The sequence below is a fragment of the Borostomias antarcticus genome, assembly GCF_949987555.1.
Source record: "Borostomias antarcticus genome assembly, chromosome: 20".
In the NCBI taxonomy this organism is placed as follows: Eukaryota; Metazoa; Chordata; class Actinopteri; order Stomiiformes; family Stomiidae; genus Borostomias; species Borostomias antarcticus.
In genome coordinates, this window is record NC_140253.1 from 13,182,665 (window position 1) to 13,207,664 (window position 25,000).

General features: G+C 49.0%; 2 protein-coding genes across 5 annotated transcripts in view; both read left to right on the forward strand.

Annotated features, from left to right (window-relative positions):
- Positions 1–9,815, forward strand: part of smad1 (SMAD family member 1) — a gene marked incomplete at both ends in the record, with an annotated part of 11,201 nt that extends 1,386 nt beyond the window's left edge. For 2 of the 4 annotated variants that reach the window (XM_084454597.1, XM_084454599.1), the window contains 5 exons: positions 3,461–3,748; positions 4,061–4,177; positions 5,629–5,850; positions 8,513–8,769; positions 9,672–9,815. In XM_084454597.1, coding sequence (XP_084310723.1) covers positions 3,461–3,748; positions 4,061–4,177; positions 5,629–5,850; positions 8,513–8,769; positions 9,672–9,815 — 1,028 coding nt within the window. Of the gene's footprint in view, positions 1–3,460; positions 3,760–4,060; positions 4,198–5,628; positions 5,851–8,512; positions 8,770–9,671 lie in introns of all 4 variants that reach the window. The other 2 variants (XM_084454600.1, XM_084454598.1) reach the window with 2 other exon arrangements.
- Positions 9,816–15,501: 5,686 nt separating this feature from the next.
- mmaa (metabolism of cobalamin associated A) overlaps positions 15,502–25,000 on the forward strand; it is a 14,182-nt gene continuing 4,683 nt past the window's right edge. Inside the window, exons 1-5 of the mRNA XM_084454231.1 lie at positions 15,502–15,652; positions 16,266–16,727; positions 18,532–18,654; positions 19,197–19,367; positions 19,824–19,909. Coding sequence (XP_084310357.1) covers positions 16,298–16,727; positions 18,532–18,654; positions 19,197–19,367; positions 19,824–19,909 — 810 coding nt within the window. The 5' untranslated portion in view covers positions 15,502–15,652; positions 16,266–16,297. The remainder of the gene's footprint in view (positions 15,653–16,265; positions 16,728–18,531; positions 18,655–19,196; positions 19,368–19,823; positions 19,910–25,000) is intronic.

Here is a 25,000-nt window from a genome sequence, read left to right on the forward strand (position 1 = left end):
CTCCTCTCTCTCTCTCTCTCTCTCTCTCTCTCTCCTCCCTCTCTCCTGTCTCACTCCTCTCTCTCTCTCTCTCCTCTCTCTCCTCTCTCCTCTCACTCCTCTCTCCTCTCGCGCCCTCTCCTCCTCCCTTCTTATCCTTCTCCCCCCACCCACTCCTCTCATCCCTCTCTCTCTTCTCTCTATCTCTCTCCTTTCTCTCTTCTCTCTCTCCCTCTCCTTCTTCCTTATTATCCCTCTCTCCTCTCATCCCTCCCTCTCTCTCTCCTCTCTCTCCCCTCTCTCTCTCCTCTCCCTCTCTCTCTATCCTCTCTTTCTCTCTCTCTCTCTCTCTCCCTCTCTCTCTCCTCTCTCTCCCTCTCTCACCTCTCTCTCCCTCTCTCTCTCTCTCTCTCTCTCTCCCTGTCCTCCCCCTTCATATCCCCCTCTTGTCAGCCCAGTGCTCTTTTTGAACTGAGACACATGAGAAACACACACACACACACATGTGTGTGTGTGTGTGTGTTTCTCGTGAGTGTGTGTGTGTGTGTGTGTGTGTGTGTGTTTCTCGTGAGTGTGTGAGTGTGTGAGAGGGTCAGATATTATTCCCCTGCTAGGGAGAGGCAGGCTGTCTGTCTACTAAGCAGAGATGAGGGTCAGCTGACAAGACAGAAACAGCTGTCCACAGGGTGCTAGGGAAGGGGGAGAGCAACGGGCGCTGTGTGTGTGTGTGTGTGTGTGTGTGTGTGTGTGTGTGTGTGTGTGTGTGTGTGTGTGTGTGTCTGTGCGTGTGTGTGTAGCAGGAAATTCCAGCCGGTGGAGAATGAGTGCTTTGTTTGGGCATGCTCTGTGCAGTCCACTGGGGAACTCACGCGCGCACACACACACACATGCACGCGCTCACACACACACACACACACACATGCACGCGCTCACACACACACACACATGTGGCGTTGGTCTGAGGAGGACTGGGACAGGAAGCCTGTCACCCCCACACAATGGGAGGAAGGAGCGGCTAGCCGCCCCACACACTTTGGTTTTAGCAGCGGGGGAAGGGTGTGTGTGTGTGTGTGTGTGTGTGTGTGTTGAGAGGTGGCCATGGCCTGGAACACCTGTCTGTCCACACACACTCACACACCCTCCCCACCTCCTCTACTCACCCCTTGACCCCCCTCCCACCACCACACACACACACACACACACACACACACACACACACACACACACACACACACACACACACACACTCCTGCACACCCTAGCTCATAGCTATTTTCAAAACAGTAACACTAAAGCTGGAAACGTTGTGAAATGTAGCCCCGCCTCTAGTCTTACACCAGCCTATCAGAGCGGCCTCTAGTCTCAACACCGGCCTATCAGGGCTGCCAGGTTTCAGTCCTTCAGATTCAACCGTGTGATTGGCTGATGCAACCGAAGACGCCTAGTGCTTTTTTATTCTTATTTATTTTATTTAAGCACTGAACTGTATCTCAATTTATACCGTCACAGCGTGTCAAAACTTTATTAAATTTTTTACAAAACAAAAAATGTACAAACCCTTTTTAGTCGGGACAGCAGAGCACGGCAGATCTCTGTGGTTTTTGGGCGTCACACCTCTCACTAAGTGATCCGTCTGCCGCGGATATCTCTCCCCCGGGGTGATGGACTCCACCAGAGGGTCTCACCTCAGAGACGGTCTCTCTCCGGGCAGAATGTCTGGCAGCCTGAACGCTGTCGACTTAAACCAACAAGCTGAACGTCGTCATCCCAACACACAGGGACATCTGCACCCGCAGAACGAGAGAGAGAGAGAGGGGGGGGGGGTAGGGAGAGAGAGAGAGAGATAGATAGAAAGAGAGATAGGGAGAGAGAGATAAGGAGAGAGAGAGAGAGATGGGGAGAGAGAGAGAGGGAGAGATAGGGAGAGGAAGAGAGAGATGGAGAGAGAGAAAGATAGGGAGAGAGAGATAGGGAGAGAGAGAGATAGGGAGAGAGAGAGATGGGGAGAGAGAGAGATAGGGAGAGAGAGATGGGGAGAGAGAGAGAGATAGGGAGAGAGAGATGGGGAGAGAGAGAGATAGGGAGAGAGAGATGGGGAGAGAGAGAGATGGGGAGAGAGAGATGGGGAGAGAGAGAGATAGGGAGAGAGAGATGGGGAGAGAGAGAGAGATAGGGAGAGAGAGATGGGGAGAGAGAGAGATAGGGAGAGAGAGATGGGGAGAGAGAGAGATGGGGAGAGAGAGATGGGGAGAGAGAGATGGGGAGAGAGAGATGGGGAGAGAGAGAGAGAGAGATAGGGAGAGAGAGATGGGGAGAGAGAGAGGGAGAGAGAGGGGGAGAGAGAGGGGGGGAGAGGAAGAGACAGAGATACAGCAGGGAGAAAGAGAGGGAGAGAGAAATAGGGAGCAAGAGAGAGAGCGAGAGAGAAATAGGGAGAGAGAGAGCGAGAGAGACAGAAAGAGAGTGAGAGAGAGAGGCATTCTACGATGCCGTAATTAAAGAACTCGGGCTGTCCTGACACTGGGTCACAACTTGGTGTGTGTGTGTGTGTGTGTGTGTGTGTGTGTGTGTGTGTGTGTGTGTGGTGTGCGCGCTGCTAACTAGACTCAGGGGGCTTAGTGACACAAAGAGATGGCTAACCCTGGCTGTCCTGGCGCGCGGGGTCAACCATTACACCAGGGGGAGTGCTTGTTAAACCCAAAGAGCTTGATTGACCTCAGTGAAAATTAACAGCTCTCTCCAGATGAATCGAAGACTGTGTGCGTGGAATTTTAAAACCCCGTTTTACTGTCCGGCCGGTGGAGTATTGATTGCAGGTCCTTAAAGAGATTTCTGTTGCCGATGGAGAGCAGTTTTATAGGTATTTTATTTGAATAACTCAACTGTCTCCATCGACTACGACTGTTTACAGTAGCCCGCGCCTCGATTTCGGTGGCCATTTTGTATCTGAGGTTTCCAGTGAAAGCAAAGAAGTCACGATGACAAATTCACACAGAGGGATGCATTTCCGATGACAATGGAAACTGTTGGATGACTGTTCTCTGACGATGGCTACGATGAGGACTATTTCTCTCTCTCCCTCTCTTTCTCCCTACTGTATCTCTCTCTCCCTCTCCCCCCTCTCTCTCCCTATCTCTCTCTTCCTCTCCCTGTCTCTCTTTCTATCTCTCTCTCTCCCTATTTCTCTCTCTCCCTATTTCTCTCTCTCTCCCTACCCCCCCCCCCCCTCCTCTCTCTCTCTCCCTACCCCCCCCCCAAACAAACTTTTATTGTCATACAGTGGCTTTTACACAGCACACGGTGATGAGGCACCCACACACACACACAGACGCACACACACACACGGAGTCACAGTAGACTACACACACACACGGAGTGACAGTAGACTCCACCGACGCCATTTTCCCGCGCTCTTAACCCTCGCGAGGCGCTCGGGACGACTAACCCCCGCGAACGCTGCGTTTCTCTGCCTCCTCCTCAGTGCTGCCCCCGGTGCTGGTGCCCAGGAACAGCGAGTTCAACGCCAAGCACAGCATGCTGCCGCGCTTCCGCGTGCCGCCGCACCCCGCCGAGCCCCACATGCCGCAGAACGCCACCTTCCCGGAGTCCTTCGCCCAGCAGGTGGGCACGCTGCAGCAGCAGGCCTTCCCGCCCGCCTCCCCCGGGAACAGCTACCCCGGCTCGCCAGGCAGCGGCAGCGGCGGAAGCAACGCCGCCTTCCCCCACTCGCCCGCCAGCACCGACCCGGGCAGCCCGTTCCAGATGCCGGGTGAGACGCCGGTGACTCCGCCCTCCGCTCGCCGGGAGGCGCTCTGATCAAAGAGCAGCGTGAATATGAGACCCGTAGAATCCTCCAGAACGCCTCGTATCCCGCCTTATGTGTTTGTATTTTGCTGTTCTTGCACGTTGTCTTCAGGACTAGACTATGCGCTTATTCATTTGTTTTAGAACGGAGATGCACTTGTGAGTTGTGGTCAGTGGTAGCACACTGACCGGCTACGTTAAATGCAATTATTGCAAGTAATGTATTGATGTGCTTACCGTGCCCCCCCCCCCCCGCCCCGTCCTGTTCCTGGGTCAGAGACCCCCCCGCCAGCCTACATGCCCCCGGAGGAGCAGATGACTCAGGACTGCCCCCAGCCCATGGACACCAACCTGCTGGCTCCGCCCCTGCCCCTGGAGATCAGCAACAGGCCAGGTAACCACGGCGACACTCAACAGCGGGTACATATATCACTTCCTGGTTTTCTTTTTCCGTGACCCGAGAGGAAGGAGCGCGTCCGGGCAGACGCGAACGCCAAACCGAACCGCCGTCCGTCCGCGGCCCGGGAAGACCAGCGCGCCCATCTCGCCGTCCGTGGGGAACGCCGCATCGCCCCCCCCCTCCCTCCCAGGGGGAGTTCAAAGCCTCCTCCAATTAAGGCCGGTCCGGGAGCAGCGTTTACGAGGCCCTTAAAAGCCTCCAACTGATCTCATCTCTGCCGGCGGTAATTACAGGAGGCTCGTTAAGAACCGCCGCCACTAATTACCTCCCACTTTTCTATCTGAAACGCCGCCTGCGATGCCACTCCCCCTGGTCTGCGGTTCCCACTACCGTGCGCTCAAGAGGCCGTTCCCTCGCACGTCTCAATGGTGCCAGTCTGCATTTATATACGGATCTGCTCTGACCACTTCACCGAGCCACTGCCCAGACACGGTATTCGGTCAGCGCGGTCTAGTTCCAAAGTGTTGACCTTCAGATATGATATCTTTCAAATAGAGTTCCGTTATTGAATGTGACACTATTTCAAATTTGGTTACATTGTTCCCAAAAAGCCTGGTCCAGCCCAGTTAGGAATCCACTCACTCACTAGATGATGACGGTATCCTACACACACACACACACACACACACACACGCCCACACGTACACACGCACGCACAAACACACACACACACACGCATACAGAAACCGAGGTGTCGTTGGCGGGAAGAGCCAACGCTGGAAGTGGCGTTTGGGGAGTTGGTCTCTCCCTCGTTCCCAAGCTGCATCCTGCCCCAGAGGGCGGGGGGAGGGGCGGGGGGTTCTGGGAACGGGGGTGAGAAAAGACCAAACACACCTGCTGGCCAGGACCACGCTGGCGCAGGAAGCGGGGGAGAACGCGTTCAGATAAACAGGATCCGTGCCCGGCCCAGATGGCACGCGGCCAGCCTGGCGCGCCCCCGGGATACCGCGGCCGCTCAGAGGGGCGCAGGGGGGTGGGGGGGGGGGGGGCGGGGGCGGGGACCTCTGTCGATTGGGCGCTCACCGGCCGCGTCGCTCGATAAGGAGTCTGGCCCCCCCGACCGCCACGGTCCGGACCTCAGGGGCCGGGTCTGTCCGCATTGATTTGGGCTCAGCGTGGAAAATATGACCCAGTGGCCTCAAAGGGCTCTCGTGTGTGTGTGTGTTTGTGTGAAACCATTTTATGTGTCACGGAAGACATTTTGTGAAATTCCTTCCTCCATCAAAGAAGTGTGTGTGTGTGTGTGTGTGTGTGTGTGTGTGTGTGTGTGTGTGTTTGCCTGCAGATGTGTGCAGAAATGCACACAGACACGGGTGTGTGCTCTCAAATAGTTTGTGTGTAAGTGTGTATATCTTACCGCGCACGTGTGTGTGTTTCCTGTGCAGATGTGCAGCCCGTGGCCTACGAGGAGCCCAAACACTGGTGCTCCATCGTGTACTACGAGCTGAACAACCGCGTGGGCGAGGCCTTCCAGGCGTCCTCCACCAGCGTGCTGGTAGACGGCTTCACCGACCCGTCCAACAACCGCAACCGCTTCTGCCTGGGCCTGCTGTCCAACGTCAACCGCAACTCCACCATCGAGAACACCCGGCGGCACATCGGCAAAGGTAGGGGCGCCACGACCGCACCACGACCGCACCATGACCGCATCACGACCGCATCACGACCGCACCGCCACCGCACCACGACCGCACCACGACCGTACCGCCACCGCACCACGACCGCATCACGACCGCACCGCCACCGCACCACGACCGCACCGCCACCGCACCACGACCGCACCACGACCGCACCGCCACCGCACCACGACCGCACCACGACCGCACCACGACCGTACCGCCACCGCACCACGACCGCATCACGACCGCACCGCCACCGCACCACGACCGTACCGCCACCGCACCACGACCGCACCACGACCGCACCACGACCGTACCGCCACCGCACCACGACCGTACCGCCACCGCACCACGACCGCATCACGACCGTACCGCCACCGCACCACGACCGTACCGCCACCGCACCACGACCGCATCACGACCGTACCGCCACCGCACCACGACCGCATCACGACCGCACCGCCACCGCACCACGACCGTACCGCCACCGCACCACGACCGCACCACGACCGCACCATGACCGCACCACGACCGCACCTCGACTGTACCACGCCACACGATCGACTGGGTCGATGGCCGCGATCCAGACGGGTCAGGAACAAAGCGCTGTGTCTGGGAGAGCAGGACAATGGAAGAACATAGAGTCAGCTGTTTGGATATTGACCCTGGGTGTTTAGGGTTCATATTCATGCTTGTGAGGCTTAATCCGTTTGATATTGACAAACGATTCTCTCCGGCCGCAACATTTCACTACAGTACAGTACAGTCCATGTCAGCGGTCTCAAACTCAAATGGGCTTGCACTGCTGGCATCGTCAACTCATAGGAGGGCCTCCTCAATGTCAACTTCAAGTACTACTAACTATAAGAAAGTGCAATATTTCTGAAAATGTCATTTTTCATTTCCATAACTAGACTCACAAGTCAGTCTCTAAATGATATCATAATCATACAAATTCAAACTGGTTTCTATACATTTTAATATATTTTAACAGTTAATGCTTATCTTGTTTCCTTACTTTTATTTTATCTTGAATAGCCTACATTTGAACATCACTACTGTAAGCCTGCCCTGGACCTTGCATTTATTAAAGTTGAAGTTTGTTTCCATTTCTTGCCAGACACTTGAATATATTTGGAGGCTACTACTCTATTTCTTGCCAGGCACTTATCTTGAAAGACTGAGACGTTCGCCCTCTCAGCTGTGGCTCGTTTTTCCCTCTCGTCTTCCTATGACACTGTTCTCCATGTTTAGTAATGAATAGCTCCTGACATTATATTCCTTTAGAACGGCAACTTGTTTCCTGCATATCAGGCAGGTAGCATTTCCATTGAACTCCACAAAAAATACTGCAATGTCCATCTTTCTTGAAACTGTCTGTGTTCCTAACGTTAGTTAACCATGAAAACAGCCTCTCGGTGGCGAGCTGCATTCCGTTCATAGTTCATAGTCGTGTCTGGATTGATTGCACCTGTGACTGTATGCAGCATTCACCTCACACGCTGCGCACAATAACAGAATTTCGCCCCACGTTTGAGCGACTTGAATTTTGTATTGTAGGCCTGCCTGCTGGCGCCGTGGACATCATGTCCCAGGCCGGATGGAGGGGTGGGGCGGGCCGGGAGTTTGACACCCTTGCTCTATATATGTATACCATTCAGTACAGCCTACAGTATATATACACACCATTCAGTACAGCCTACAGTATATATATATACACACCATTCAGTACAGCCTACAGTATATATATATATACACACCATTCAGTACAGCCTACAGTATATATATATATACACACCATTCAGTACAGCCTACAGTATATATATATATACACACACCATTCAGTACAGCCTATATATATTTTACACACCATTCAGTACAGCCTACAGTATATATATATATATATATATACACACCATTCAGTACAGCCTACAGTATATATATATATATATACACACCATTCAGTACAGCCTACAGTATATATATATATACACACCATTCAGTACAGCCTACAGTATATATATATATACACACCATTCAGTACAGCCTACAGTATATATATATATATACACACCATTCAGTACAGCCTACAGTATATATTATATATATATATATATATATATATATATATATATATATATACACACACACCATTCAGTACAGTCTATGTATATGTATATACATATATACTGTATATACCATTCAGTACAGTCTCTCTCTCTCTCGCTCTCTCTCTCTCTGTCTCTCTCTATATATATATATACCATATATACCATTCAGTACAGTCTATATATTTATATACTTTTGTAATAAATTGCAATTCTCTCGTTCCTCTCCTCCCCTCTCCTCCCTTCCCCTCCCCTCCCCTCCCCTCCCCTCCCCTCCCCTCCCCTCCCCTCCCCTCCCTCCCCTCCTCCCCTCCTCTCCTCTCCTCTCCTCTCCTCTCCTCTCCTCTCCTCTCCTCTCCTCTCCTCTCCTCTCCTCTCCCCTCTCCTCTCCTCTCCTCTCCTCTCCTCTCCTCTCCTCTCCTCTCCTCTCCTCTCCTCTCCTCTCCTCTCCTCTCCTCTCCTCTCCTCTCCTCTCCTCTCCTCTCCCCTCCCCTCCCCTCCCCTCCCCTCCCCTCCCCTCCCCTCCCCTCCTCCTCTCCCAGGAGTGCACCTGTACTACGTGGGGGGGGAGGTGTATGCCGAGTGTCTGAGCGACAGCAGCATCTTCGTCCAGAGCCGCAACTGCAACTACCACCACGGCTTCCACCCCACCACCGTCTGCAAGATCCCCAGCGGCTGCAGCCTGAAGATCTTCAACAACCAGGAGTTCGCCGAGCTGCTGGCCCAGTCCGTCAACCACGGCTTCGAGGCCGTCTACGAGCTCACCAAGATGTGCACCATCCGCATGAGCTTCGTGAAGGTAAGCAGGGCCCGTGATCAGGCCCGCGCTGAGAGCCAGGGTAGTTTAAGGACAGGTTGTTATTTGCGGTTACGTGTCGCTAGTTTGGTTAGGATTAACCGCGACTTGTTATTTAGTCATCGTTTCGGGACCTCGAGGGTCTTTTTTGGCCACGCGCGACGTGAGTGAGGGGCGACGCAGCACACACACACACACACACACACACACACACACACGTCTTCGGCGGTCGCCGGTGGACATTGTTCCCTGCATTTCTCCCATCCAAGCCGTCCTCCTCCAGGGGCAGCCAGGAGCAGTGGGCAGCCATGGTTCATGACGCCCGGGGACCAAGTCCAAGAGCTCAGTCCAGGTCCTGGTCAGGGACCGGACTGAAGAGCATCTGTTCATCTGCGTGTTTACCTATTGGGTTCTTTGGGAGGAGAACCTTGCGGACACAGGGAGAACATGCAAAGCAGAACAACGCGAAGCAGGAGCGTCCTTCACATTATTTAGGGCAGCGGTATCTGTAGGCGGAGCAGCTGTCTGGGAATCGGAAAGTTGCCAGTTCGATTCCAGCTCCTCCCGGCTGTGCCCTTGGGCAAGGCACTAAACCTCGAATCAAAGTCAGTTAAAGTAATCTGTATTTGTCACGTACTTCATCATACAGGTACAGCGAGTAGTGAAACGTTCCCCTGTTAGCTAGTCTAGTTACCTAGACTGTGCACACACTAATAATAATTATATATAATTAATATAACTTAAGACAGGTAAAAAATCTAAGAGGAATTGCTCCCAATGAGCAGGCTGGTACCTTGCATGGCAGCTGCCGCCATCGGTGTGTGAATGTGTGCATGCATGGGTGAATGAGAGAGGCCACTGTAAAGCTCTCTGGACCGACCGCTCTTCCTCTCTTGCGCCCTCAGGGCTGGGGAGCGGAGTACCACCGGCAGGACGTGACCAGCACCCCCTGCTGGATCGAGATCCACCTGCATGGCCCCCTGCAGTGGCTGGACAAGGTGCTCACCCAGATGGGCTCCCCCCACAACCCCATCTCCTCGGTGTCCTAGACCCAGACACCCACCTCCACCTCCCCCCCCCCACTCCCCCCGGGGCCCGCCGCCGTCCCCGCCCAGCGCTCCTGGGTTGTTGTTTTATTTTGGGGTTCCAGCGGAGGGGGGGGGGGGGGGGGGGTCTGATCCCATGCGCCCGTCTGTGGTTTCTGAAAAAAACTTCCTCCGTTTATGACGGCGAGATTGGGGCGACATTGGGGTTTGGGACCAGACTAAAGGGGTTGGGTTTGTTTGTTGTGGGTGGGAGGGGGGGGTTGTTATCTACTTGAAGGATGTCTGAATTGGGCACATGAGCAGACTGGTGGAAGGCGGGGCGAGGCGCGAGTGTGAACCACCTGGAAGATACTTGATCTTTGTGACCAACTGTAATAATCACACCATCATACTCACCGTGAACGCAAGTACAGTCTCCTCCCTGATCCTGCTCCCACTGTCTCTCTCTCTCTCTCTCTCTCTCTCTCTCTCTCTCTCTCTCTCGCCACCTGTTTCCTCCTCTTCCCTCGTTCCTAGTTTACATCCCAGTATTCCGTTGGAAAACCCAAAAGGTTCCCGCGGGTCGTTCCAATAATAAACGCGTACGGGGTTGTGGGAGAGGGTCGTCGGGGGCGACCAACGCAAAGTAGATCCTCGTAGAGCAGTTATGTTTCTGATGAACATATTTAGAACGTTTCAGAAGAGGTCAGTAATCCTCCCCGAGCTGTCATGGCCTTGTTCTGTTTTAGGTTTGACATACAGAAATATTGTAGCAAAAGATTCAGCTGAAATCCCTTTTATGACAAAAATCTCATCACGAGAGACCAGGAAGAGGCTTTGGCCCGAGGGGGGGCGCTAGAAGGTGTCAGAAAATAAAAAATAAAACGTATAAATATTGTTGCTCATCTTGTGTTCAACTGAATTAAAAAAAAAAGATTTTAGTGTTTTAGGTATACTCACCATTAGAGTATGTGCTGTGCAGTCTGTTTTTGCAAAAGTGTAGTTTGGTTAGCCTAGCATTAGCATTAGCCTAGCCTCGATAACGACTGGTAGATAAGAACGACACTGAGCAGATTTGAGACACAGACCTAGTTTGTCCCTTGCTGTTTGTGGTACAGCAGAATGAAACCGTGTCAATTGCCGAGTCCATGTTTTGAAGAAATGGATATGGATCCATCTCACTTCTCCGTGCTCCTATTTCAGTGACTCAGTGAAAAACGTGTAAAAAGAAACCATGCATTTTATTTTGTTTGCCTGGGCATATTTGGATATTTTTTTAAGTTGTTGTTTACTGAAAAAGTGCACTATCAGTTACATTGCCAAGTTACTGATGGGCCTAATATGAATTTATCATTTTATAAAATGCAGACTATTGTTGCCTTTCAGCTCTTTATACTTAGAGAAGTCCCATCCGCTATTAAACTGTTGTATTCTTGTTTTTGTATTTTTGGACGTGTCGCTGTTTTTATGTGCACTTTCACAGATCGCCTCTTTTCTTCGTTGTGTTTTTCTTTGTGCTGTTTTTGCTGAGCAGTAAGAAAGCTCCCAGGAAGCAGTTTTATTCCATGAATATCAAGTCTCTACTGGAAGATTCAATAAAGTTGTTTCATTAACTGCGGGCTCCTCTTTAGTCTTTTGTGTGTGTGTGTGTGTGTGCGCGCATGTGTCTACGTGTTTTACTATACTTGCAACTGTCCTCACAAAGATAGTTCAATCAATCAACCAATCAAAGCTTTATTTGTATAGCACATTTTATACCCAGAGGCAACACAATGCCAATCTAGTTGAGTGTGTCTTACCACGGAGTAAACACAGAATCCATGACGGGCTTCGGCCTAAAGGCACATAAACGTTTAAGATCCTCTTTTTTGGTTGACCAAAATATACAGTATACTGATATATAGATATATACCAGATAGGCTGTCCTGTAATACAGATAGACTGTTCTGTATACCAGATAGACTGTCCTATATACCAGATAGACTGTTCTATATACCAGATAGACTGTTCTATATACCAGATAGACTGTTCTATATACCAGATAGACTGTTCTATATACCAGATAGACTGTTCTATATACCAGATAGACTGTCCTATATACCAGATAGACTGTCCTATATACCAGATAGACTGTCCTATATACCAGATAGACTGTTCTATATACCAGATAGACTGTTCTATATACCAGATAGACTGTTCTATATACCAGATAGACTGTCCTATATACCAGATAGACTGTCCTATATACCAGATAGACTGTTCTATATACCAGGTAGACTGTCCTATATACCAGATAGACTGTCCTATATACCAGATAGACTGTTCTATATACCAGATAGACTGTTCTATATACCAGATAGACTGTTCTATATACCAGATATACTGTTATATATACCAGATAGACTGTCCTATATACCAGATAGACTGTTCTATATACCAGATAGACTGTCCTATATACCAGATAGACTGTCCTATATACCAGATAGACTGTTCTATATACCAGATAGACTGTCCTATATACCAGATAGACTGTCCTATATACCAGATAGATTGTTCTATATACCAGATAGACTGTTCTATATACCAGATAGACTGTTCTATATACCAGATAGACTGTCCTATATACCAGATAGACTGTCCTATATACCAGATAGACTGTTCTATATACCAGGTAGACTGTCCTGTAATACAGATAGACTGTTCTATATACCAGATAGACTGTCCTATATACCAGATAGACTGTTCTATATACCAGGTAGACTGTTCTATATACCAGATAGACTGTTCTATATACCAGATAGACTGTTCTATATACCAGATAGACTGTCCTATATACCAGATAGACTGTCCTATATACCAGATAGACTGTTCTATATACCAGGTAGACTGTTCTGTATACCAGATAGACTGTCCTATATACCAGATAGAGTGTTCTATATACCAGATAGACTGTCCTATATACCAGATAGACTGTCCTATATACCAGATAGACTGTCCTATATACCAGATAGACTGTTCTATATACCAGATAGACTGTTCTATATACCAGATAGACTGTCCTATATACCAGATAGACTGTTCTATATACCAGATAGACTGTTCTATATACCAGATAGACTGTTCTATATACCAGATAGACTGTTCTATATACCAGATAGACTGTCCTATATACCAGATAGACTGTCCTATATACCAGATAGACTGTCCTATATACCAGATAGACTGTCCTATATACCAGATAGACTGTCCTATATACCAGATAGACTGTTCTATATACCAGATAGACTGTTCTATATACCAGATATACCAGATAGACTGTTCTATATACCAGATAGACTGTCCTATATACCAGATAGATTGTTCTATATACCAGATAGACTGTTCTATATACCAGATAGACTGTTCTATATACCAGATAGACTGTCCTATATACCAGATAGACTGTTCTATATACCAGATAGACTGTTCTATATACCAGATAGACTGTTCTATATACCAGATAGACTGTTCTATATACCAGATAGACTGTTCTATATACCAGGTAGACTGTTCTATATACCAGATAGACTGTTCTATATACCAGATAGACTGTTCTATATACCAGATAGACTGTCCTATATACCAGATAGACTGTCCTATATACCAGATAGACTGTTCTATATACCAGATAGACTGTCCTATATACCAGATAGACTGTCCTATATACCAGATAGACTGTTCTATATACCAGATAGACTGTCCTATATACCAGATAGACTGTTCTATATACCAGATAGACTGTTCTATATACCAGATAGACTGTTCTATATACCAGATAGACTGTCCTATATACCAGATAGACTGTCCTATATACCAGATAGACTGTTCTATATACCAGATAGACTGTTCTATATACCAGATAGACTGTTCTATATACCAGATAGACTGTTCTACACACTCGGTCATGAGGCTTGAATATTCACCTTCACACACAAAAGGAGATTGCAAACACAACAAATTCATGGTTTTCAAGGACAAAAGGACATAATATTACCAGAACAAGAGAAACAACAATAAGCCTACAATATTGGTCAAACTATTTGTCATCTCCCTCCCATCCCCTCTATGACGAGCTGTGGCAGATGGGGAGCACCTTGAGCCACCGGCTCCTCCCACCTACATGACATTACCTTACAGTCATTTTGCATTTTATCCATAAATAATTGCATTTAACGTAGGAAGTCAGTGTACTACTATTCGCCAGAACTCACAAGTGCATCTCCTTTCAAAACAAGAGCAGACTAAGAGCATCAGCTAGTGCTAAAGCCAAAGTGCTTGAGTAGCAAAATAAAAATATGATAGATGCTTAAGAGGGAGGATCGTGGAAGTACTTCTTGAAGAGATGAGTTTTGAGCCTGCGATGAAAGATGGGCAGTGACTCTGCTGTCCTGACGTCAGTGGGCAGCTCATTCCACCACTGCGGGGCCAGGACAGAGAAGAGCCATGACTGTGTTGATCGACCGCAGGAGCCTCGGAGTGACGGGGCAACCAGTCGCCCTGAGGTAGCAGAGCGTAGTGTAAGGTTGGGGGGGTGGGGTGTAGGGTTTGATCACTGTTTTTTGCTTCCCTCTGGAATATGTAGGGGTGGGATGTCTGCCCACCTCCCTTGTTCTCTGTAAAGCGCATTGTGTTGCCTCTGGGTATGAAATGCGCTTTATAAATAAAGCTTTGATTGATTGATTGATTGATTGATTGATTGATCATGGCCTGGAGGTAGGAGGGGGCTGTTCCTTGCATTGTCCTGTAGACTAGTACCAGAGTTTTAAACTGGATGTGAGCCGCTACACGGAGCCAGTGTAGGGAACGGAGAAGGGAAGTTGTGCTTCAGAGGTTTAATGGCTGACGCCAGGGACCCAACAAGCGGGGAGTTGCAGTAGTCCAGGCGGGAGATGAGCAGAGCCTGGATGAGCGCCTGCGCCGTTTCGTCAGTGAGGAAAGGATGAATCCTCCTAGGTGCAGAACAGAGCGGTTCAGGCGTTCTTTTGAGCCAGCGGCCATCAGACCATAGCAGTGCCTGAGTGGTCCTGAGTATTGTGGATGTGTGCATGTATGTATGTGTGTGTGTGTGTGTGTATGTGTGTATGTATGTATGTATGTGTGTGTGTGTGTGTGTGTGTGTGTGTGTGTGTGTGTGTATGTGTGTATGTATGTATGTATGTATGTATGTGTGTGTGTGTGTGTGTATGTATGTATGTTTGTGTGTGTATGTATGTGTGTATGTATGTATGTATGTGTGTATGTGTGTATGTATGTGTGTATTTACTGTATGTATGTGTGTGTGTGTGTAATTATACATATTTATACATATATATATATTTATATATAACTATTAAACATTCTGTATGTATGCATGTCTGTCATATTTTATGCATACTGTAGGTTATATATATATTCCTAGTTCTGTCTTTTATGTATATTCACTACTTTGTATATTCTGCATTCCAATCTATGCTGTAGCCTATTAAAGTTCAGTCAATCAATCAATCTATCTATCTATCTATCTATCTATCTATCTATCTCTCTCTCTCTCTCTCTCTCTCTCTCTCTCTCTCTCTCTCTCATGACTGTTGAACTGGTATTTGCTGCCACCTACTGTTTATTTGGTAAAGCGTGCTTGAAAGGGGCGGTATCCCTACGTCACAGGAAATAGGAAGTTAGTGGTACAGCATAGCACAGGAGGTCAACGTGAAAACGTCTTCTACAGTAAACACTAACTAATACACTCTAATTAATTCATATAACAATGTGTCATTTAGTCATAGTTAAGGAAAATCACCTCTACTTGCTATGAATTCAGCAGGCCTGGTTTTGCGCAACTATAGGTAAGATGTGAATGTTGTTTGCTGTGCTCGAATTAGCCACTGTATGCAGTTGTGTAACTGCAAATTATCTATGAATCAATGAATGCCAGTGTGCATGTTTACTTAATTCAGTCAGTTAGTCAGACAGATTGTTACGACAGACATCTTTTGGTTTTCCACTGTCGCGCTATATTGCAGGCATTGAAATAGATAGGCTAGATTAAACGCGTTAGCCCATTCATGTACATCTATGAAAAACCTCACATTTACTGTAGCCTAAATGTATGTAGAACCATATATAGCCTCACTAACGTTGTGTGTGTACCATAGAAGGACTTGCATAGCACAAGCACATCTGTAAGTGAAACATAATAACAAATATATTTGTTATGTTTCACTTACAGACTTTCTTGTGCTATGCAAGTCCTCTGTGCAACAACCATCCAGTCAAAAATCCTCATGTAAAAATGTACTTGGAAAATAAACCTGATTATGATTCTGAAATGTAACTTTGTACTAGGCCTATGCCAATGAATGCTATTGCTATCTCACCTTGAATGTGTTGTACACACACACACACACACCAATACACACACACACACACACACACACATGCCTGTCTTGCCTCCTCCAGCACACCCTAACCCCCGCCGCTGCCGATCAAACATGGGTCCCTCCCGGCTCCTCCCCCTCGCCCAGCGCCTGGGCGCCGCCGCCCTCACCCCCTCACGGCCTCTCGCCCCGCCCCCCTGGGCCCGACGCCTCCTCCAGGTGGCGCCCTCCCCCGTCCGCACCAGCGCCCCGCATCGGACCTCTTTCCCCGGGCGTCCCCGGCAGCACGCCAGGGGGCTGGGCGTGGAGGCGGCCCCGGACCGGCACTCGGCGGAGCTCAGCGACCCGGAGAAGAGGCTGCTGGACCGGCTGTACGACGGGCTGATCCGGGGTCAGCGGGCCTCGCTGGCCGAGTCCATCACCCTGGTGGAGACGCAGCACCCCAGGAAGAAGGAGCTGGCCCAGGAGCTGCTGCAGAGGGTGCTGGCCTATCAGAGGGAGCAGGAGAGACGCCGCGGAGGGAAGCCTACCGCCTTCAGAGTGGGTGAGTAGTAGTAGGGAGGTTCAGGTCTTTAGAGTGGGTGAGTAGTAGTAGTGAGGTTCAGGTCTTCAGAGTGGGTGAGTAGTAGTGAGGTTCAGGTCTTCAGAGTGGGTGAGTAGTAGTAGGGATGTTTAGGTCTTCAGAGTGGGTGAGTAGTTGTAGTGAGCTTCAGGTCTTCAGAGTGGGTGAGTAGTAGTAATGAGGTTTAGGTCTTCAGAGTTGGTGAGTAGTAGTAGGGAGGTTTAGGTCTTTAGAGTGGGTGAGTAGTAGTGAGGAGGTTTAGGTCTTCAGAGTGGGTGAGTAGTAGTAGGGAGGTTTAGGTCTTCAGAGTTGGTGAGTAGTAGTAGGGAGGTTTAGGTCTTCAGAGTGGGTGAGTAGTAGTGAGGAGGTTTAGGTCTTCAGAGTGGGTGAGTAGTAGTAGGGAGGTTTAGGTCTTCAGAGTGGGTGAGTAGTAGTAGTGAGCTTCAGGTCTTCAGAGTGGGTGAGTAGTAGTGAGGTTTAGGTCTTCAGAGTGGGTGAGTAGTAGTAGGGAGGTTTAGGTCTTCAGAGTGGGTGAGTAGTAGTAGGGAGGTTTAGGTCTTCAGAGTGGGTGAGTAGTAGTGAGGAGGTTTAGGTCTTCAGAGTGGGTGAGTAGTAGTGAGGAGGTTTAGGTCTTCAGAGTGGGTGAGTAGTAGTAGGGAGGTTTAGGTCTTCAGAGTTGGTGAGTAGTAGTGAGGTTCAGGTCTTCAGAGTGGGTGAGTAGTAGTAGTGAGGAGGTTTAGGTCTTCAGAGTGGGTGAGTAGTAGTAGTAGTGAGGTTTAGGTCTTCAGAGTGGGTGAGTAGTAGTGAGGAGGTTTAGGTCTTCAGAGTGGGTGAGTAGTAGTGAGGAGGTTTAGGTCTTCAGAGTGGGTGAGTAGTAGTAGTGAGGAGGTTTAGGTCTTCAGAGTGGGTGAGTAGTAGTAGTGAGGAGGTTTAGGTCTTCAGAGTGGGTGAGTGGTGAGGTTTAGGTCTTCAGAGTGGGTGAGTAGTAGTAGGGAGGTTTAGGTCTTCAGAGTGGGTGAGTAGTAGTAGTAGTAGTGAGGTTTAGGTCTTCAGAGTGGGTGAGTAGTAGTAGGGAGGTTTAGGTCTTCAGAGTGGGTGAGTAGTAGTAGTAATGAGGTTTAGGTCTTCAGAGTGGGTGAGTAGTAGTGAGGAGGTTTAGGTCTTCAGAGTGGGTGAGTAGTAGTGAGGAGGTTTAGGTCTTCAGAGTGGGTGAGTAGTAGTGAGGAGGTTTAGGTCTTCAGAGTGGGTGAGTAGAAGTAGGGAGGTTTAGGTCTTCAGAGTGGGTGAGTAGTAGTAGTAGGGAGGTTTAGGTCTTCAGAGTGGGTGAGTAGTAGTAGGGAGGTTTAGGTCTTCAGAGTGGGTGAGTAGTAGTAGTGAGGAGGTTTAGGTCTTCAGAGTGGGTGAGTCGCAGGGCGGTTCAGATGACAGCGCCAGGCATGCATAATAGATAGATGGCTGTTCCTGGGAAGAACAGTCCGCTGACATGATAACCAAACCCATTTGAACAGATTAGGTAGTGGTCAATGGGATTCATGTGTTGGCGTTTAACACAGGAAGTTATGTGTTGGAAGGTCAATTGTGTGTTTATCATTGGTTTATTTCACTGGAGTAATACGAATCACTGTAACCTGAATTAACGCACATTAGGCATATACTTGCTGTCTGTCTGTGTTTGTGTGTGTGTGTGTGTGTGTGTGTGTGTGTGTGTCTGTCTGTCTGTGTTTGTGTGTTTGTGTGTGTCTGTGTGTGTGTGTCCGTGCGTGCGTGCGTGCGCGTGTGCGTGCAGGTCTGTCGGGGCCGCCGGGCGCTGGGAAGTCCTCGTTCATCGAGGTCGTGGGGAAGATGCTCACAGGACAAGGACACAAGGTCTCGGTCCTGGCCGTGGACCCCTCCTCCTGCACCACAGGAGGTACCGCGCTAACGCTCGCAAGGTTCAGAGGTCAAAGGCCTCACTGTCATCAGCGTCGGGCAGCATAAGGACGACCCACCACTTCGTTCTCATCCATTCAGTTTCAGTGCAGTTAACTCATCAAGTGTTGCGTCATACTGTTTTTGGGACTTAAAGGTGCAGTCTGCGGTTTGGCTCAGAAGCACTTTTTGTTATATTTTTTGTAATTCTAATTACATCCCCACAGCAATCAGTAAATAAAGTGCTCTGACACTAAAATGAAATAAATCCGTCGCAGGGCTGTAATAAGTGTGTATAATTATTTTGAGTTGCTAACTTACCTGCGTGCCTACTGTACCTACCTGCCTAGCGAGGGTCATTTGTTTTCTTTCCAATCTTTCCAAAGAAAGAATCCGAAAAAGAACAGGAAATCACAAACCACATACTGCACCTTTAAGAGTGCACATGTAGGCCCGTGAGGCGCTTTGGGAGGAAGTAGAGTTTCATGGAAATGCTTTGGTGTCGCAGCTAAATCCTTCCCCCCCCTCTCTCTCCTTCTTCAGGGTCCCTGATGGGGGACAAGACCCGCATGACGGAGCTCTCCAGGGACATGAGCGCCTTCATACGCCCCTCCCCCACCTCCGGCACGCTGGGCGGGGTCACCCGGACCACCAACGAGGCCATCGTGCTGTGCGAGGGGGCGGGGTACGACGTCGTCCTCGTGGAGACCGTCGGTAAGGACCGGAGAAGTCCTCGGGCTGTTTGTTTACCCTTGGTCAATACATAGAGATTATTCAGCCATCATAGCCGAGCATGCTGGTCCATAGGGAGGCGACACGTAGCTCGGGAGGTAGGGCGGTCGTCTGGGGATCGCAAGGTCCCAAGTTCCATCCCGGTTGACGAAGTGTCCTTGAGCAAGAACACTGACCCCCAAAAGCAGTACCTAGTACTGTCACCTCACAGCAAGAAGGTCTGTGGTTGGCCCCCGGGGGGGAGAGAAGTTTCATCGGTGGATGCCCCAGCCATTTTGTGTGTGTGTGTGTGTGTGTGTGTGTGTGTGTGTGTGTGTGTGTGTGTGTGTGTGTGTTTCGCCGCCTACACCGTGTGATGTGCCACCTCTCACCGTGTAAAGAGGTTTGTTGACAAATAAAGATGTTTGTTGTTGTTGTTGTTGTTGTTGGCGTCCCCAGGCGTGGGCCAGTCTGAGTTTGCGGTAGCGGACATGGTGGACATGTTCGTGCTGCTGATCCCGCCAGCAGGGGGCGACGAACTCCAGGTTAGTAGCCAGCTGGTCTGTTCTCCATCTCTCCTCCTCCTCCTCTCTTCCTCCCTCGTTCTCTCCAGGGGCCTCATTTATCAAAGAGCGTGTAAATTCAGGTGTAAAAGAGGGCGTACGACGAAAACGCGGAAAATGCGAAATGTAGCGTACGACGAGAATATTTACACGCTTTTCGGATCTATCAAAAATGTCGTATGCCCTTTTCTGCACGGGAAATCCGAGACCGGCGGGGAAGAGAGCGTACGCGCACGCGCCCCGTGTTCCGCCCCCTCCACGCCCTAATCCAACCATATATGGTCAAAACCATGAGTGGCCAAACGTGGTTTCCCGGAAGGAACCGGCTTAAAAAGGTAGCGTGGAGCACCCAGGCGGGACAATGAAACATGGAACGAAGAGCTAAGAAGAGGAACTTCTCGGAGACGGAGGTGCATGTGCTTGTTGGTGAGGTCCACGCGAGGAAGACAATCCTCTTCGGAAGGTATTAATAGCCTACCTTTGTCTGTTTGCTCCTACAGCTTAGTAGCCTACTTTAGCTACGTTTTGTGCATCTAGGATTTGGCATACACGGACATACTGTAACATGTGGCTGTGAGGAAAGGAAAAATTCTGTGGTAGGCTATGATTAAATTAGGACCAAAAACAGGGAACAATAACGCAGATGACCACTTCATAATGTTAGAACACATTAAACATTTTCCCCTCTGGGAAATTAAGACTCATCTAAATCACCCGGTAAATCACAGCATTTATTTGACTGCCAACAGAAAAACATATCAAATGAATATGGCTGCACAATGAAATGTTAAATGCATAATCAAGTTCACAGACAAACTCAAAGAAAATGATTGAAATTGTTTCTCCAGACTCTGACGTGGGGTGGGACTCAGAGGAGGGGGAGTCTGCAGTGGTCCTGGACCTGACGGTCGTGCCCCCGCGAGTTGTAGCCTCCACCTCCAGCGCGCCGGCCTCCACCTTCTTATCAGCTTTGAATATATATCTTGGCAAACATAACACGGGATGATGTACAAGGAGGGGACAGATACCTAGTGAAAGTAGCCTACTATTGGTTGCTAGTAAAAAGACAATAACGAGGGCTTGGTATAAGGTGGGACCCCCAACCAAGGAGCAGTGGCTGGGTGTTGTGGAGGAGATGTATGTTAGGGAGAGGTTCACGCATGCATTGAGGATGCAGGAAGGAAAGTTAGAAGGGAGATGGGAAAAATGGATGGATTATAGAAGGAAGTGTGATGATACCACTAATATTAAAATTGTCATATTTGAGTAAGAAAAAAAAGCTGCATGGATGGAAGTACCCATAAGCTGTTATTGTAAGTTTTTATGTTTTATTGTATTGTCGTTGTATGGATGGAAAATGCTAATAAAGATTAAAGTAAATAAGACAAAGAATATGTATCTTGGCTATGCACACACCAATAAGCCAGCCGTCACGCGCAGCGCCTGCCTCCAGTCTAGCCCTACCCTGCTGTGCGCCAGGATGAATGAGTCATGCGTGGAGCCAGGCCACCGTGCCACTACACTTGTGATGAGCATGTCGGCGTCACATATGATTTGGGTATTTATAGTGTGCACATTTTAGCGATTCACATAGACGTATTCATTCACTGATGGTGCCCTTATGTGGGTGCAGTCGCCATCGCCGTCACCTCTTTGGAGTTCTATCTCGGGCCAGTAGGCCGAGTAGCGCCGGATTCATTTAGGCTCGCATTACGCACAGGAGGACTGTCATTTATATGCTTACCAAAGAGCAAACAGGTCCACATGATCACATATTAATGACAATCTAATTGGTCAATTATTGCCGTTTGATGGAGTGCCTGCATTAGGTGTGTGACATATAGCGCGGAAAGGTTTGGGACAGCGCATAGGTTCCGTTTTGGGAACAAATCCATATCGGAGCATGAATGAGCCGGTTAGAGGACACGTCTAATCTTGCATTGCGATATATGTTTGTGCTGAATTGGCCTAGTAGCCTACATGATTGTGCGTTCATGAACTGTCGCTCTTATTCTCTCCGTCAAACATAGTAATTCACCGACGCACCACCTGCGTCGCCAGTTCCCCCTGTGTTCAAGAAGGGCGTAGAACACCGTGTAAATCGGTAGGACAAGCTGAGAGGTGTCCTACAAAAGCGCGGAGAAAGGCGACTAAATTTTCGCCCTTACGGCTTGATAAATCGCAATGTGGGGGGGGCAAATGGCGTACGCCTGAACTCGCGAAAAAGACCGTGTAAAAGAAGGCGTACCTCAATGATAAATGAGGCCCCTGGTGCTTTGCCGAGTTGATGGTTCCAGCTTCTGACGTCTGTCCTGACTCAAATTAGCCCGGTTGTTCTGTTAGTGATGATCTTGTCAGTGAGCAGGAGAGATGCATTTTGGGACCCCCGACTGCTCCCTTATCATTCAGATAGATTAGATGTCTAGACATCAGATTGAGCAGAACAGATGACTGTACCTGAACCCATTCAACCCCCTCACGCTCCTGTTTGAATCTCGATCCGTACCAAACCCATTTTCCCTGCAGACTTGTCTATTGGTAATTGAAAGCAATTGGGGTGAGTTTGATTTGCGTGTCATTTGTAACGTATGTAGCGTATGGGACCAGTCCACTTAGGTTAAAGGCAGTTTTACAACTAGGTTTTTAAACTAGTGGTGATGGAGGTGTGTCTAGTGATGGAGGTGTGTCTAGTGATGGAGGTGTGTCTAGTGATGGAGGTGTGTCTAGTGATGGAGGTGTAACTAGTGATGGAGGTGTGTCTAGTGATGGAGGTGTGTCTAGTGATGGAGGGGTGTCTAGTGATGGAGGTGTGACTAGTGATGGAGGTGTGTCTAGTGATGGAGGTGTGTCTAGTGATGGAGGTGTGTCTAGTGATGAAGTGTGTCTAGTGATGGAGGTGTAACTAGTGATGGAGGTGTGACTAGTGATGGAGGTGTGACTAGTGATGGAGGTGTGACTAGTGATGGAGGTGTGTCTAGTGATGGAGGTGTGACTAGTGATGGAGGTGTGTCTAGTGATGGAGGTGTGACTAGTGATGGAGGTGTGTCTAGTGATGGAGGTGTGACTAGTGATGGAGGTGTGTCTAGTGATGGAGGTGTGTCTAGTGATGGAGGTGTAACTAGTGGTGATGGAGGTGTGACTAGTGATGGAGGTGTGTCTAGTGTGACTAGTGATGGAGGTGTGTCTAGTGATGAAGTGTGTCTAGTGATGGAGGTGTGACTAGTGATGGAGGTGTGTCTAGTGATGGAGGTGTGTCTAGTGATGAAGTGTGTCTAGTGATGGAGGTGTGACTAGTGATGGAGGTGTGTCTAGTGTGACTAGTGATGGAGGTGTGTCTAGTGATGGAGGTGTGATTAGTGATGGAGGTGTGTCTAGTGATGGAGGTGTGTAGTGATGGAGGTGTGTCTATTGATGGAGGTGTAACTAGTGATGGAGGTGTGTCTAGTGATGGAGGTGTAACTAGTGATGGAGGTGTGTCTAGTGATGGAGGTGTGTCTAGTGATGGAGGTGTGTCTAGTGATGGAGGTGTGACTAGTGATGGAGGTGTGTCTAGTGATGGAGGTGTGACTAGTGATGGAGGTGTGTCTAGTGATGGAGGTGTGTCTAGTGATGGAGGTGTGTCTAGTGATGGAGGTGTGACTAGTGATGGAGGTGTGTCTAGTGATGGAGGTGTTTCTAGTGATGGAGGTGTGTCTAGTGTGACTAGTGATGGAGGTGTGTCTAGTGATGGAGGTGTGTCTAGTGATGGAGGTGTGTCTAGTGTGACTAGTGATGGAGGTGTGTCTAGTGTGATTAGTGATGGAGGTGTGACTAGTGGTGATGGAGGTGTTTCTAGTGATGGAGGTGTGTCTAGTGATGGAGGTGTGTCTAGTGATGGAGGTGTGTCTAGTGATGGAGGTGTAACTAGTGATGGAGGTGTGTCTAGTGATGGAGGTGTGACTAGTGATGGAGGTGTGTCTAGTGATGGAGGTGTTTCTAGTGATGGAGGTGTGTCTAGTGATGGAGGTGTGTCTAGTGATGGAGGTGTGTCTAGTGATGGAGGTGTGTCGAGTGATGGAGGTGTGACTAGTGATGGAGGTGTGTCTAGTGTGTCTAGTGATGGAGGTGTGTCTAGTGATGGAGGTGTGTCTAGTGATGGAGGTGTGTCTAGTGTGACTAGTGATGGAGGTGTGACTAGTGGTGATGGAGGTGTGTCTAGTGATGGAGGTGTGTCTAGTGATGGAGGTGTGTCTAGTGATGGAGGTGTGATTAGTGATGGAGGTGTGTCTAGTAATGGAGGTGTGTCTAGTGATGGAGGTGTGTCTAGTGATGGAGGTGTGTCTAGTGATGGAGGTGTTTCTAGTGATGGAGGTGTGTCTAGTGTGACTAGTGATGGAGGTGTGTCTAGTGATGGAGGTGTGTCTAGTGATGGAGGTGTGTCTAGTGTGACTAGTGATGGAGGTGTGACTAGTGGTGATGGAGGTGTGTCTAGTGATGGAGTTGTTTCTAGTGATGGAGGTGTGTCTAGTGATGGAGGTGTGTCTAGTGATGGAGGTGTGTCTAGTGATGGAGGTGTGTCTAGTGATGGAGGTGTAACTAGTGATGGAGGTGTAACTAGTGATGGAGGTGTGTCTAGTGATGGAGGTGTGTCTAGTGATGGAGGTGTGTCTAGTGATGGAGGTGTGTCTAGTGATGGAGGTGTAACTAGTGATGGAGGTGTGACTAGTGATGGAGGTGTGACTAGTGATGGAGGTGTTTCTAGTGATGGAGGTGTTTCTAGTGATGGAGGTGTGACTAGTGATGGAGGTGTGTCTAGTGATGGAGGTGTGATTAGTGATGGAGGTGTGTCTAGTGATGGAGGTGTGTCTAGTGATGGAGGTGTGTCTAGTGATGGAGGTGTGTCTAGTGATGGAGGTGTAACTAGTGATGGAGGTGTAACTAGTGATGGAGGTGTGTCTAGTGATGGAGGTGTGTCTAGTGATGGAGGTGTGTCTAGTGATGGAGGTGTGTCTAGTGATGGAGGTGTAACTAGTGGTGATGGAGGTGTAACTAGTGGTGATGGAGGTGTGACTAGTGATGGAGGTGTGACTAGTG